The sequence below is a fragment of the Dioscorea cayenensis genome, chromosome 11 (genome assembly GCF_009730915.1).
Source record: "Dioscorea cayenensis subsp. rotundata cultivar TDr96_F1 chromosome 11, TDr96_F1_v2_PseudoChromosome.rev07_lg8_w22 25.fasta, whole genome shotgun sequence".
NCBI lineage: Eukaryota > Viridiplantae > Streptophyta > Magnoliopsida > Dioscoreales > Dioscoreaceae > Dioscorea > Dioscorea cayenensis.
Window position 1 is genome coordinate 19,251,156 of NC_052481.1, and position 12,027 is coordinate 19,263,182.

The 12,027-nt window shown below is 32.1% G+C and overlaps 1 protein-coding gene across 1 annotated transcript; it reads left to right on the forward strand.

Moving 5' to 3' along the window:
* The first annotated feature begins 274 nt into the window (after positions 1-274).
* LOC120272274 (katanin p80 WD40 repeat-containing subunit B1 homolog KTN80.4-like) lies at positions 275-7,133 on the forward strand. Its single transcript, XM_039279043.1, has 19 exons — positions 275-399; positions 500-696; positions 942-1,072; positions 1,186-1,303; positions 1,404-1,630; positions 1,774-1,876; positions 2,364-2,434; positions 3,141-3,215; positions 3,307-3,450; positions 3,561-3,735; positions 3,838-4,362; positions 4,799-4,855; positions 4,945-5,066; positions 5,460-5,585; positions 6,009-6,083; positions 6,166-6,278; positions 6,439-6,555; positions 6,644-6,712; positions 6,791-7,133. The coding sequence occupies exons 2-19, from the start codon at positions 666-668 to the stop codon at positions 6,852-6,854; spliced, it is 2,343 nt and encodes a 780-aa protein (XP_039134977.1). The 5' UTR covers positions 275-399; positions 500-665; the 3' UTR covers positions 6,855-7,133.
* The last annotated feature ends 4,894 nt before the right edge of the window (positions 7,134-12,027 follow it).

Here is a 12,027-nt window from a genome sequence, read left to right on the forward strand (position 1 = left end):
TAAGATGTAAGTTAAAAACAAAAATAGATATAGAGTGTACTAGTAAGTTAATTGCCTTCGCCTTGTGTAGGTTTCAGTTAAAAAAAAAAAAACTGTGCCAACAAATATTTAAATTTATTACAGAATAAGAATTCACAAAATGCACATATCATTATTTTAAATTATTGTAAAATTAAGTCAAAAGTTTTTCTTAAAAAGTATAATTAGTAGTCTTATTAGCACTCATATATGTGTGTGTGTGTATATATATCACACAAAAGAAATAAAAAGAAACAGAGAGAGAGAGAGAGAGAGAGAGAAGAAGGCTCTTCAAAAAACCAAATCAAAAGAGAGAAAAGAGAGGGTTTGCTGAAAATCAAAATTGGAATTTTGGAGAGAAAGAAGACAACAACGCACTCAGTTTGTTTCTTCTCCTCAAATCCAAAGCTCTCTCCTTTTTGCTTCTCTGCAATGGAGACAATGAGGTTGATCTTCACTTCTTTTTCTTCTTCTTTTCTAGAGTCTTGATTTTTGGAGAAATGCTGGGGTTTTTTGTCGAGATCTGTGTTGGTTTGGACTTGAGATGAAACAAGTGGAGCTGGGCTTGGTCATCTTCTTGGATCCCAAAGCAGCAGCAGCAGCAGTAGCAGCAAAAGCTCTTGTTGGTTGTTCTTGTTGTCGCTTCCATGGCCACCGCCAAGCGCGCGTACAAGCTCCGTATCCTTTACGGTTTGATTGTGGTGAAAAGATTTGATCTTGGTTTGGATTTGCTTTTAAATTTTGTTTTCTTTCTAACAAAGTTGCCACCTTTGAGGGTTTTGAATGAGGGTTTGTGGATCCGCGTTTCTTGTTCACCCTTTTTTTTGGCTTGAAAATCGCTACTGTTTTCTTGATTTTTTTCTGCATTTTGATGGTCATGCACTTCCTATGTGGGTGGGTGCCTTGACTGGAGTTGACTTCAGAGGAGTTTGTAGCGCATTCGTCTAATGTAAATTGCCTGAAGATTGGGAGGAGAACGTCTAGGGTTCTTGTCACTGGTGGAGAGGATCATAAGGTTAACCTTTGGGCGATTGGCAAGCCCAATGCCATATTGGTAGGTTCCTTACAGACTTTCTTGGATTTGAAACTTGAAAACCCATGTGTACATTTAAACTTTGAGGTAAAAAGGTTTCAATTGTGATCCATGCTTGTTCTGTTGTTATGCAGAGTTTATCAGGTCATACAAGTGCTATTGAGTCAGTTAGTTTTGATTCTTCAGAAGTACTGGTCGCTGCTGGAGCTGCCAGTGGCACAATAAAGCTGTGGGATTTGGAGGAGGCAAAGAGTAGGAAACCTCGTTCTTACCACCTCGCTGTTTGAATAGCTTTGTTTATGGATTGAAAATGAACATGGGTCCTGGGATTGTTTTTATTCATTTGTTGCAGTTGTTCGCACTTTGACGGGCCATAGGTCCAATTGTGTATCTGTTGATTTTCATCCATTTGGAGAGTTCTTTGCTTCTGGTTCTTTGGATACCAACTTGAAGATATGGGATATCCGAAGAAAAGGATGTATTCATACATACAAAGGTCATACCCGAGGAGTTAATGCCATTAGGTTTACACCCGATGGGCGATGGGTTGTTTCTGGTGGAGAAGACAATGTTGTGAAGGTATTTATCTATGTTGCTTTAGTAAGGATGAGGCTTTCTATCCCGGGATTCTTTATAATAGCATTAATAGCTTGATTAAAATTTTCTGGTTTTTTCTTTAAAATTAAATGGTTTAATTTCTCAAAATTTCTATATCTGAACAGCTCTGGGATCTTACTGCTGGGAAACTGCTTCATGAGTTCAAGTGTCACGAGGGTCAGATTCAGTGCATTGATTTTCATCCTCATGAATTTCTTTTGGCAACAGGTTAGTGATATCAATCCATTTAGCAGGCTATTTTAAGTAATTTATAGAGTATATGTTGAATCCTTCAAACAAAGTTGGTTGAAGATTGTCTTAATAATCACTTAAGATTAAGCAGCAACAAGTTGGCCTACACATACAATGTGGATACCGATGTTATGATATTATTTTCCTCTTGCTACAAGCTTTCAGTTTTGGGATTTTTGAACCTGAAGCAGGACATATTTGAAGTTGCATTACACAATATTTATTTGTTCAGCATGGTATTAACTTGTGGACTTGAAAGTATGCTGGCTGAAGATTTTAACCACTGAGTGATCCTATTTAAGGCTTCTTTCACAATTTCTGGTTTCTTACACATGTACTGCACTATATACAAGTTTTTTTGTTAGATTTAATAGTTCATACTTGATAAGTTTGCTTTCATCTTATATATGCATGGCTATGTTGCTGTAATACATTCACCTCTTAGCTCACTGTATCACCACAGGTTCTGCTGATAAGACAGTCAAGTTCTGGGACCTTGAAACTTTTGAGTTGATCGGATCTGCTGGACCAGAGGTATCTTGTTAACCTTTTCTTTTTAGTGATTTGCATCAATTCGTTTAGTTACCACCTGTGGAGTTCTCTCTAGATCTCTTTGATGGTCCTATGTGTCTTTATATGTTCTGGTCATTGTATGCAAAACTACAGTTGTAGAATCACTATGCATCTTGTCCTTTCCTCTCGATGAATATGACAATAAATGCTAGAGAAGGAAAGTTAATATGGTCTTTTTTTATTAATTTCTATCAATTGCTTATTGATTAATGATTGATTTCCATGATTGGTCTGAGATGAATTATAAGTTGCTAAAATTTTAGATTTTTTTATCCTTGTATTTCTACCTGTTGGTAGCCTGATAAGTTCAAAAGTGAGGTTGGCAATTACATCCTTGTCATCTGAGGATGGGGATGGGTGAACACTACACTCGGAATATCAATCACGTACACTTTAGAACTTTTAGATCTCTGTCTCAACTCAAAGTTAATGTGTTTTCCTGCCATATTTGGTCACTCTACATAATGCGGAGACTAGTTGTTACACTTCTTGATGTCATCACTATTTTTTTTCCTTTCTCTGTTACTTGATGTTTTTCTTATGGGAATCAAAATTAAATCTCCTTATTAAACTAAAATAGTTTAATTTCTTGTAATTTATTTATTTATGTTCTATTCATAAGCTTTGGTGTAGTTTTATTTATTTATTTATTTGTAAATTGAACCAGACTTCGGGTGTACGGTCCATAACTTTCAACCCAGATGGTAGAACTTTGCTTTGTGGATTGCATGAAAGCCTGAAGGTATGCTTCCATATCATGGCCTTTGGATGTTATTTATTGAAATTTTCTCCTGGTTCTTTGTTCATAAATGAAATTTGAACCAATACCCCAGGTTTTCTCATGGGAACCAGTAAGATGTTATGACACTGTGGATGTTGGATGGTCAAGGTTGTCTGATTTGAATATTCATGAGGGGAAACTTCTTGGGTGCTCCTATAACCAAAGTTGTGTTGGTGTGTGGGTTGTGGATATCTCGGTATGCTTTTATCATCCAACTTCTTTTCCAATTTTATGTTGCGATATCTTTTCATGTGCTGGTAAAATCTGACTGTAAATGTTAAATGTATTCTGAATTTTGAACAACAGCGTGTAGAACCATATGCAATTACTACTTCTATGAAATCAAATGGTCATTCAGAATCAAAATCTACCACTGGCAATTCATCACTGCAAACTGAGAACAGCATGAAGACCAGCATGGGGAGATTATCAATTTCACAAAATTCGGAACCTGTGGCTAAGGAGACAAAATCGACACTGTGTAGGTTTGCAATCTTTTATCTTTTTAAAGTCAGCTATGCACTGCTATTTATTGAACTTTGTGAAATGGTACTATTTTTAACTTAGTTTTTTGAAATTGTAGCTAGTGGAAGCGTAGCTGGTACTCCCCAAAGAATTGGGTTGAGCATGGCTTCAAGAGCTACGGGAACAAATTCAGCAACATCCACCACAACCTTGAAAAGGAGTTCTGCGAAGAGCCAGGGAACGACTAATGTCCAGGTCTTTAACAAGTCTGATGTGGTACCTGTAATTGTTCCGAGAAATAGCTTTAGGCCTGAAGCAGCCCCTGATTCTAGGAAAGAAGCCACTGGAGGAAGAATGCCAGCATACAATGGTCAGTCGAAGCCAACAGATTTTCGGAAGTTACCTAATACTAATATTCGAGAGGATCCTGATAGAGAAAGTGTTTCTACTCATTCTGTGTCTTTTTGTGATAAAAATATTGAGTCCAATGAAGTTAGAGGCCAAGATCCTATTTCTTCTGCAAATGCAGCAAGTCAACCACTTGGTTTTGAAAGAAACATGGCTGATCTTAGGTTCAGTGTTGTTCCTAAAACCGATGGGGATATAATGATGGAGCCAAGGCCCAGCTACCGCCATGAGAACTGTATGTTAACATGTATTTTATTAGTATTCGCCACTTTGCAAAGTTATGTTTCTCCTTTATTCATTCCACTGCACAGGGTTTGCTACCTGCTTTAATCAGATATTAGATGACATTTACCTCTGCACATATCTTCAATCATTTCACAGCATTGAAACATTTCCAATGATTACGAAATCACTACATTGCTGCCTTACATTTGTTATTGCATCTAAAAAATTGAACTTTTGGGCTTTTGACAACTATGCGTTCTATTTCCCCCTCTCTAGAACATATTTTTTCTTTGTCAGTTTTGTACTGGATGTCATAACTTGCCTTTCCTATCTTAATTGTTTCTACCTCAAATTGTCATGTGTTAGCTACTTTTAAGAGTTTAATGTGCTTCTGGTTAAAGAAAACATGGCTGATCATATCTGTATATCATCTATATATGTTTCAGTTGATATTAGAGTGCATAAGCCAAGGGATACAAACTCTATGGAAGCTTCAAAAGCAGGTTCTTATATTCTTATCCCCATCAAATGATGATTGTGGCAAAATGAAAATTTGTTAATTTTTTTTCCTTTTTCTTTCCATTCTATTCAGGAAGGACACGCTCACTTGTAGCAAGTTGGGAGAGGAGGGATCAGTCTCCTAGTCACGAAGGTCCTACACCTAGCACTTCCAGTGACAAGTTAGCTCCTTCCAATAGCATTTCATACACCTCGGTATTGTTCCATCTCAGTGTATTATTTTGTTATTATTGTAGTTTACCTTTGCATCATTGAATCTATCTGTTTTTGTATTGGCGAGTCCATTAGTTCATATGTGCCACATTTTGTTGCTGGAGGAACCTTCCACTGCAAGTTTCACTCAGCAGTTAATTCCATCAAACACATATTTGATTCAAGTCAAATCATTATTAAGAAGTTTTAGTTACAGAATGTCAAGCCTTTATATCTTTGTACTTTTTTCTATTTGGTTTTTGAGTAGATCATCAAAACAATGTACTTCCTCTTTTTACTTTATTTTTCATGGTTTTTCTTTTACTTTGTTACCTACCATGCCAATTGTGTACTCTTTCTCTAATACCTGCTCGTAATTTGCATACATTTTGGCAGAGAGGTCGGACATTATCCTCTAGAAAAGAAATGGTATCTGCAAGTGATGAGGATGCTATTGCTGATTTAATAGAGCCACATGAACAATTCCTGAATGCAGCTCAGTCTCGCTTGACAAAATTACAGGTGATTAGAATGTTGTGATTTGCATGGAATGGTATAGTGTACTGTTCCTAATTTCATAGGGTTACAAGAGAGGACAATAAAACTAACATCGCCTGCAAACCTTGCCCCGCTTAAAGAAATTTTATCCAAAAATTTACATAATAAAATCTAACTTATTTCTTCACTTTTCCTTTCGGTTAAGCATAAATATTGCTTGTTAGAGCACCAAAGTCATTGTATACATTAATTTAAATAGCAGTATGTGTTCAGTTTTGCCAGATCTTTGCTTTGAGTCCTATACCTCCGTTCCATTCCTATTCTTCGAAATTCTAAAATGCTACATTCCCTCTGACAAATTCTTTTATCTTTCAGGCCTTGTTTGTTGTCAAAATTATGACTTAATTTCATAAGTTGTTTCCTAATTTGAGAAGGTTTAACTTGCAGGTGGTTCACCGGCTCTGGCAAAGAAATGACATTAGAGGAGTAATCAATGCATTGGAGAATATGTCCGATCATGCGGTAGGCATATATGGAGTTTCACCTTGGTCAACAAAGAGTGTTTTTTTTTTTAAATAAAAAAGGTTCATGATTTTTGTCGCAGGTTTCTGCTGATGTACTGAGTGTGTTAATGGACAAACTTGATATCATAAATCTGGATATCTTTACTTTCCTCATTCCAATACTGACAAGCCTCATGGAGGGTAAGGTGGACAGGTATGTTATTGTGTATCATGTTCATAATAATATATACAATAATTATTAACTATTCCATATATATGTACCTATGGATGAAAACATACATAAACATATATAAGCATGTATATATGTTTGATTAGCTTTGATATGAATTGTGATGGATGATCTCGTCTTTCAGACATGTTGGTATTTCCTTGGAAATGCTGTTGAAGTTGGTGAAAATCTTCGGCCCTGTGATTCATTCAACTTTGTCAGCAGGGCCAATGGTTGGTGTAGACATTCAAGCCGAGCAAAGGTGTGTTTGGTTTTTCTCTTCATCTCCATAATCACTACTACTATTGACAAACTGTTATTAACCCCTGCAATTCTTCTCGGGTTTCTAGGCTGGAGAAATGTAATCTATGCTTCATCGAGCTTGAAAAGGTCAAACGCCGACTCCCTTCTCTCACAAGGTACATGCTTCATGGTTCATCAAATAAAAAAGTCTTAAGAGTTACACTTCCGAACATCGATTACTGTCTTTATTACAGGCGAGGCGGTTCTATCTCAAAGTCCGCCCAAGAACTGAACCTGACTCTTCAAGAAGTGATATGAAATGTGAAGCATAAACACTACGTAGACTTGTACAACTAATGGCAACTCGATTCTTTCGCACCGGCCATCATCGGCCACACTCGATTGAACTCACCACTTATTTATTTACGTCTCGTATATGCTAATCTTACTGAAGATCGAAACACTAACATTGTTTTTAGCTAGCTTTTCTTTGCTGCATGAGACAGCATGTATTTATCTGAACATTTGTAACTGATATGATGATCTTACACAGAGAGTTGATTCATAAAGCCTTTTCGCAAACTTTGACAAATGACATTCTATTTCCAGGTCTGCATTGCAAGAAAAGCCAAAAAGAAATGAATACAATGATTCAACAGTCGGCACATGATGTGCATTAATACATGTTTGTATGCAAATTTGCTTCGAACTTTCCGGTGATAGACTTTGTTGCTGCAGCTTATCGTCTTCGTCTTATCGTTTTGCTGGTGGTCTATAGTTTCTTGCAAGATTGAGAACTTGTGAGTTGGTTTTTATAGAGAGATTAGATTGTAGGGATGTCAACGGCGTGAGGATTCAGCATAGGATGTATTCCCCGGCCCTAGCTCCGGTCCTGACTTGCCAATTCCATTCTTGATCCCGTCCCTGAATCTGGGTTTGGGGAACATTTTTTTCCCGTTCTTGACCCTGCGGTGATTACCTCCAATTTTTTTTTTTTTCATTTATTAAATACATCAAATATATTATTTTACAATAATATATTGCCCCGATCATGTTTTTTGAATTTTCGTGAAAAATAGCAGCATAAATTAAATGCAAATGAAGCAGAAAAGTATATGCCTACTCGTTACGGTAATTGAACATGATGAAATGTTTTTAAGGTTGGTTAGTTGTGCATTTTGTTATTTCTGTTATAATTAAATTAAAATAAATTATTAAATAATTGAACTCATTATTTTTTTTTTAATAAGTTAATAAAACTGAACAAGAAAATAATTTAAAATTTATTTACTTATATTTAATGACTGTGATCTTGGAAGTGGATTAATTAAAAAGATAGTATCTTAGATGGGCCAAGTAGATGAATAAGACGTTGCTAGTTATATTGTTTATTAGCTTTTGGTATGTATACATAGATTGTATAGAACTTACTTGAATATGAATTGAACCAATTTTTTTTCCTTAAAAAAATTTTTTTAACCTTAAAAAAGGTGTTTGGATCACTTTTTGGTGTTCTTTTGAGAAGAATAGCGTGTAAAAGTGTTGCTATCGTGAGCAAAAGCTAAGGACGTCCATAGGACTCCCAAGCCCACCTCTATCCAACCTTATACTAAAACCCAATCCTCACCACTTATCATTCTTCTCTCTTCTTTATTTATTTATTTTTTAAATCTGCGGACGTTGGATGACGTTTCCAATATATATAGAAAATATAATCTACATATGTTCTTATATTACTGTTTTTTAGAGACATTTAATCATAGCAGTTGGATGATCATCAAATGACTATTTGTTTATTTAAATATTGTACAATTTTTTATAATTCATGAATATTGTGCAACACTGTAGAAGGTATTTTTTTTTTGGAAAAGAAGAGCGGGGTGAACCCACTAAAGACCCAGGGACGTACACAAGTCTCGGTGGAATAAATGGGGATGGGGCCGCGCTCACATGGGCGCTGGAACCACCCATACACAATCATTATTCACAACTCCCAGAAATATACCCTCATCTGAGAATCAAACTCTCACCACTCAGTGAGAGCTCTATCGGCAACTCGTGAATCAATAGACCCAAAGGTCGTTGGCACTGTAGAAGGCATTTTGATCATAACCATCAGATTATTATCCGGTCACTGTGAATGTCCTTAGATTACTCATCCTCATATATTCTAATAAATATTATCTTAATAAATAATATAATTGTATATATCCTACCAAATTCAAAATTTAAAACTGAAGAATTTACGATATTTATATTTTCTCTTTTTTTTTTTGCTTTTATAATAAATAAACAATATAAAAAAAAATTTTTTTTTAAAGAATATATATGTATATATATAATATTTTCTTAAAGAAGATAATTATAAAAGTTTGAATTTGTTACAAAATAGGACTTTGGTATTTTAATTAAATTTGATTAAAGTTGCATTTCTTAAAACATTTTGCTTAAGCCAAAATAGTAAAATGAGATTTCTTAAAAAAAAAACTGATTTTTCACTTTGAAAAATGGTTTTGCGAAATAAAAATTTATAATAATTAATTTTGGATTTGAGCTGGAAGTTGAGGATTCAATTTCCTCCCACTATCTAGTTACATTTATAATTTTTAAATAAAAAATATATAATAAATATTATAAAAAATTTCTTTTCATATATTTTGATTAATTGCAAATAGTTAATTAATTTTAAATCTTAAATTAGTTTTAAGTTTACGGGGAGATATATTATTTATTTATTTTTATAATTATTTATTTTATATTTATGAAATAAAATAAGTGTACCAATTATATTTTAAAAAATTACACACAAATTTAGTTATTTTTTTAAATACAAAATATAGTTCTAATACAGTTTAAAATATAATTTTGAAACTAAAAAAAAAAGCTAAAATTAAAAATTTCAAGAACAAACAATTTGGAATAGGAACCAAACTAGAATCATTACTTTTAAAAATCAAATTCTGATTCTAAGACTTACAAACATATAACTCTCCAAATCATAACTGAACTGAAACTAAATAAATAGACAACAAATACACTATATTAAAAAAAATTAAGAATATACACAGATATAAAATTAATATCTCAATGTACTTATACTCTTCACTTTATATGAATTTTAGAGTTTGTCTTTCATAAAATAAACATTTTATATAAAAGATGAAGTGGTAATAGACCAAAAGTTGTTAGTAAATCACCTCATTTCAAATGATTTCATATATATATATAGATAACATTAAAACGTGTCTTTTAAATATGCAGGACCGTCCCACATAAATGACTCAAATACTTTCTAAAAATAATTGTTTGAAAGAGTGATGTTTCAATGAGACGACTCGTCACAGTGAAACGGATATTTCCATTTCTTGGCCCTTGACATCACTTGATGAACTTAAATGCACCAACACAAAATTGATGGTTAGTTGAACTATATATGATGATGTTTTTGTGGTTGTTATAATAACTAAAAGAATTTTGATAATTGGAAAAAAAAAAAAAATCAGACTGAATTATTTGCTTGGGACACATATAACAGTGAATTTTAATTTTTCTGGTACATATTGTCCATTTAATCATAAAAACTAATAAAAGATCACAAACTCATATGGAGCCCCTCTTTGCAGTTTTCAGGTACCAAACATTTTATTTTATTAATGTCCTGTTTTTAATAGACTTGTTCATCACAGTATATCTTTTCTTTTTTTTCGGCCTTTTATGTTTTTTTATCGTTATAATCTCTATGTATCATCTTTTGTAATTAATGCAAATGGTTTATCTATAGTTTTAAAAATTACTTATAACTTTATCCAGTTAACTTATTCATATATGATATTATTCATAACTATGAAATATGATTTAAAACCTAATTCATTTGAAGTTATAGTTAACCCAGAATATACATTCCCTTATATATATATTTCATGTTTTATGAGATTTAGGATATTTATCATAATATTATAAAAGTGTAGTTTATTAGCTGATTTTCCTTGTTTATCCACTAATTGTAATTTTTGATAGATTAATTTTGTGTAATTGTTTCTAATTCAATATGAACAATTATTCACTTAAAATCATAATGTAATTAATTAATAGCGTATGTACAATCGAAGGAGAAAAATATAAGTTGATATCTCAAAGCTGCATGCTAATTAAGATGCCCTAGGGTTATTAATATCAAAAAAATGAAAAATCATGTGCGAAGAAATGGAAACTTCACCAATAAATTTATAACTTATCCGTCTCATTCACTTTAATGTACCAAAAATTAGTAGTTGTTTTTTTCTTTAATTATTTTTCCCTTTATTTTTCATCAATCCAAACACATTTAAAGAAGCATATTTGGGTTTATCTTTGTAATGGATGTGTTGAAGTATCTTCATATCATCCAAGAAATTAAAGACCGATTTAGATATTTTACAAAGAGTAAATAAGAAATGCACTTATTCCCAAATGTAACATTCTACTCATAATTTGAGAGAATGATGTCTTTATATGTTTAAAGTGTTTTTTTCATTAAAAAAATAAATTAGAATTCTTTTATTATCTTATATATCTACTGAATTCAAATTTGAGGTTTTTTTTAAATAAAAACCACAACTTAGTTAAAATAAAATCAAACAATACAGTGAAAACAAAGGACAAAAGTATAGATAAAATATATATATATATATATATATATATATATATATACAATAGAGAGTTGTGAGCAGGACGTTAGAGATTTATCCTCTTTGGAGATATCAATTATAATTTTATAATAAAGATAATTTGAAACATTAAATTATAGCTATTGTTAACAATTTTATGTTTTCTGTTTTGTGCATGATAAACAGTTATTTTCTAAAGACGGATCATAATTAATGAAAAGAAAAAACTAAGCAAAAACTATTTTATTAACAAAATTATTTTATAAACATATAAACTCCAAAATCCGTCCACAAGAACCTTTTTATAATTTAATAATGTTTATCTATCCTTCAAAACGAAAATCATATATATTAGTTGGATTCAAATCAACCTAAAAATTAATTAATTATGATCTATTCACATTTCAAATTCATGCAATTTCAACGTACCAAACTTAACAATGAGTTTTAAATAAAAGAAAAAAAAAACTAACAATTAATTGAGTTGCATTCATACATGTATAAACAGTTTTTTTTCTTATAAAATCTATTATCATTAATTATGAAAAGAAAGGATTCTCTAGAAAAATATATTATAAAAAAAGTTATTTAATAAATATATAAACACCAAAATCTGCCTGACAATGATCTTTTATAATAATTTAATAATTTTTATCTATTCATCAACACAAATCAAATACATATTAGCTGGATACAACTAAATCAAGAAATTATTCGTTTTTTTTTTTTGAAAATAGAAACTATTCGTTAATATTTCAAATTTATACAAGTCAAACAAAGATCTTTTCAGATTAGACATTTAATTAATTATTCAAAGAATGCAATCAGAACTAGTCATGTGAGAA

Bases quoted from the DNA above. Each gene is read 5' to 3' on its own strand.
- LOC120272274 (XM_039279043.1), top strand. From the start codon at position 666: ATGGCCACCGCCAAGCGCGCGTACAAGCTCC. The intron at 1,877-2,363 runs GTTAGTGATATC...GTATCACCACAG, and splicing joins TGAATTTCTTTTGGCAACAG to GTTCTGCTGATAAGACAGTC. The intron at 6,713-6,790 runs GTACATGCTTCA...TCTTTATTACAG, and splicing joins CGACTCCCTTCTCTCACAAG to GCGAGGCGGTTCTATCTCAA.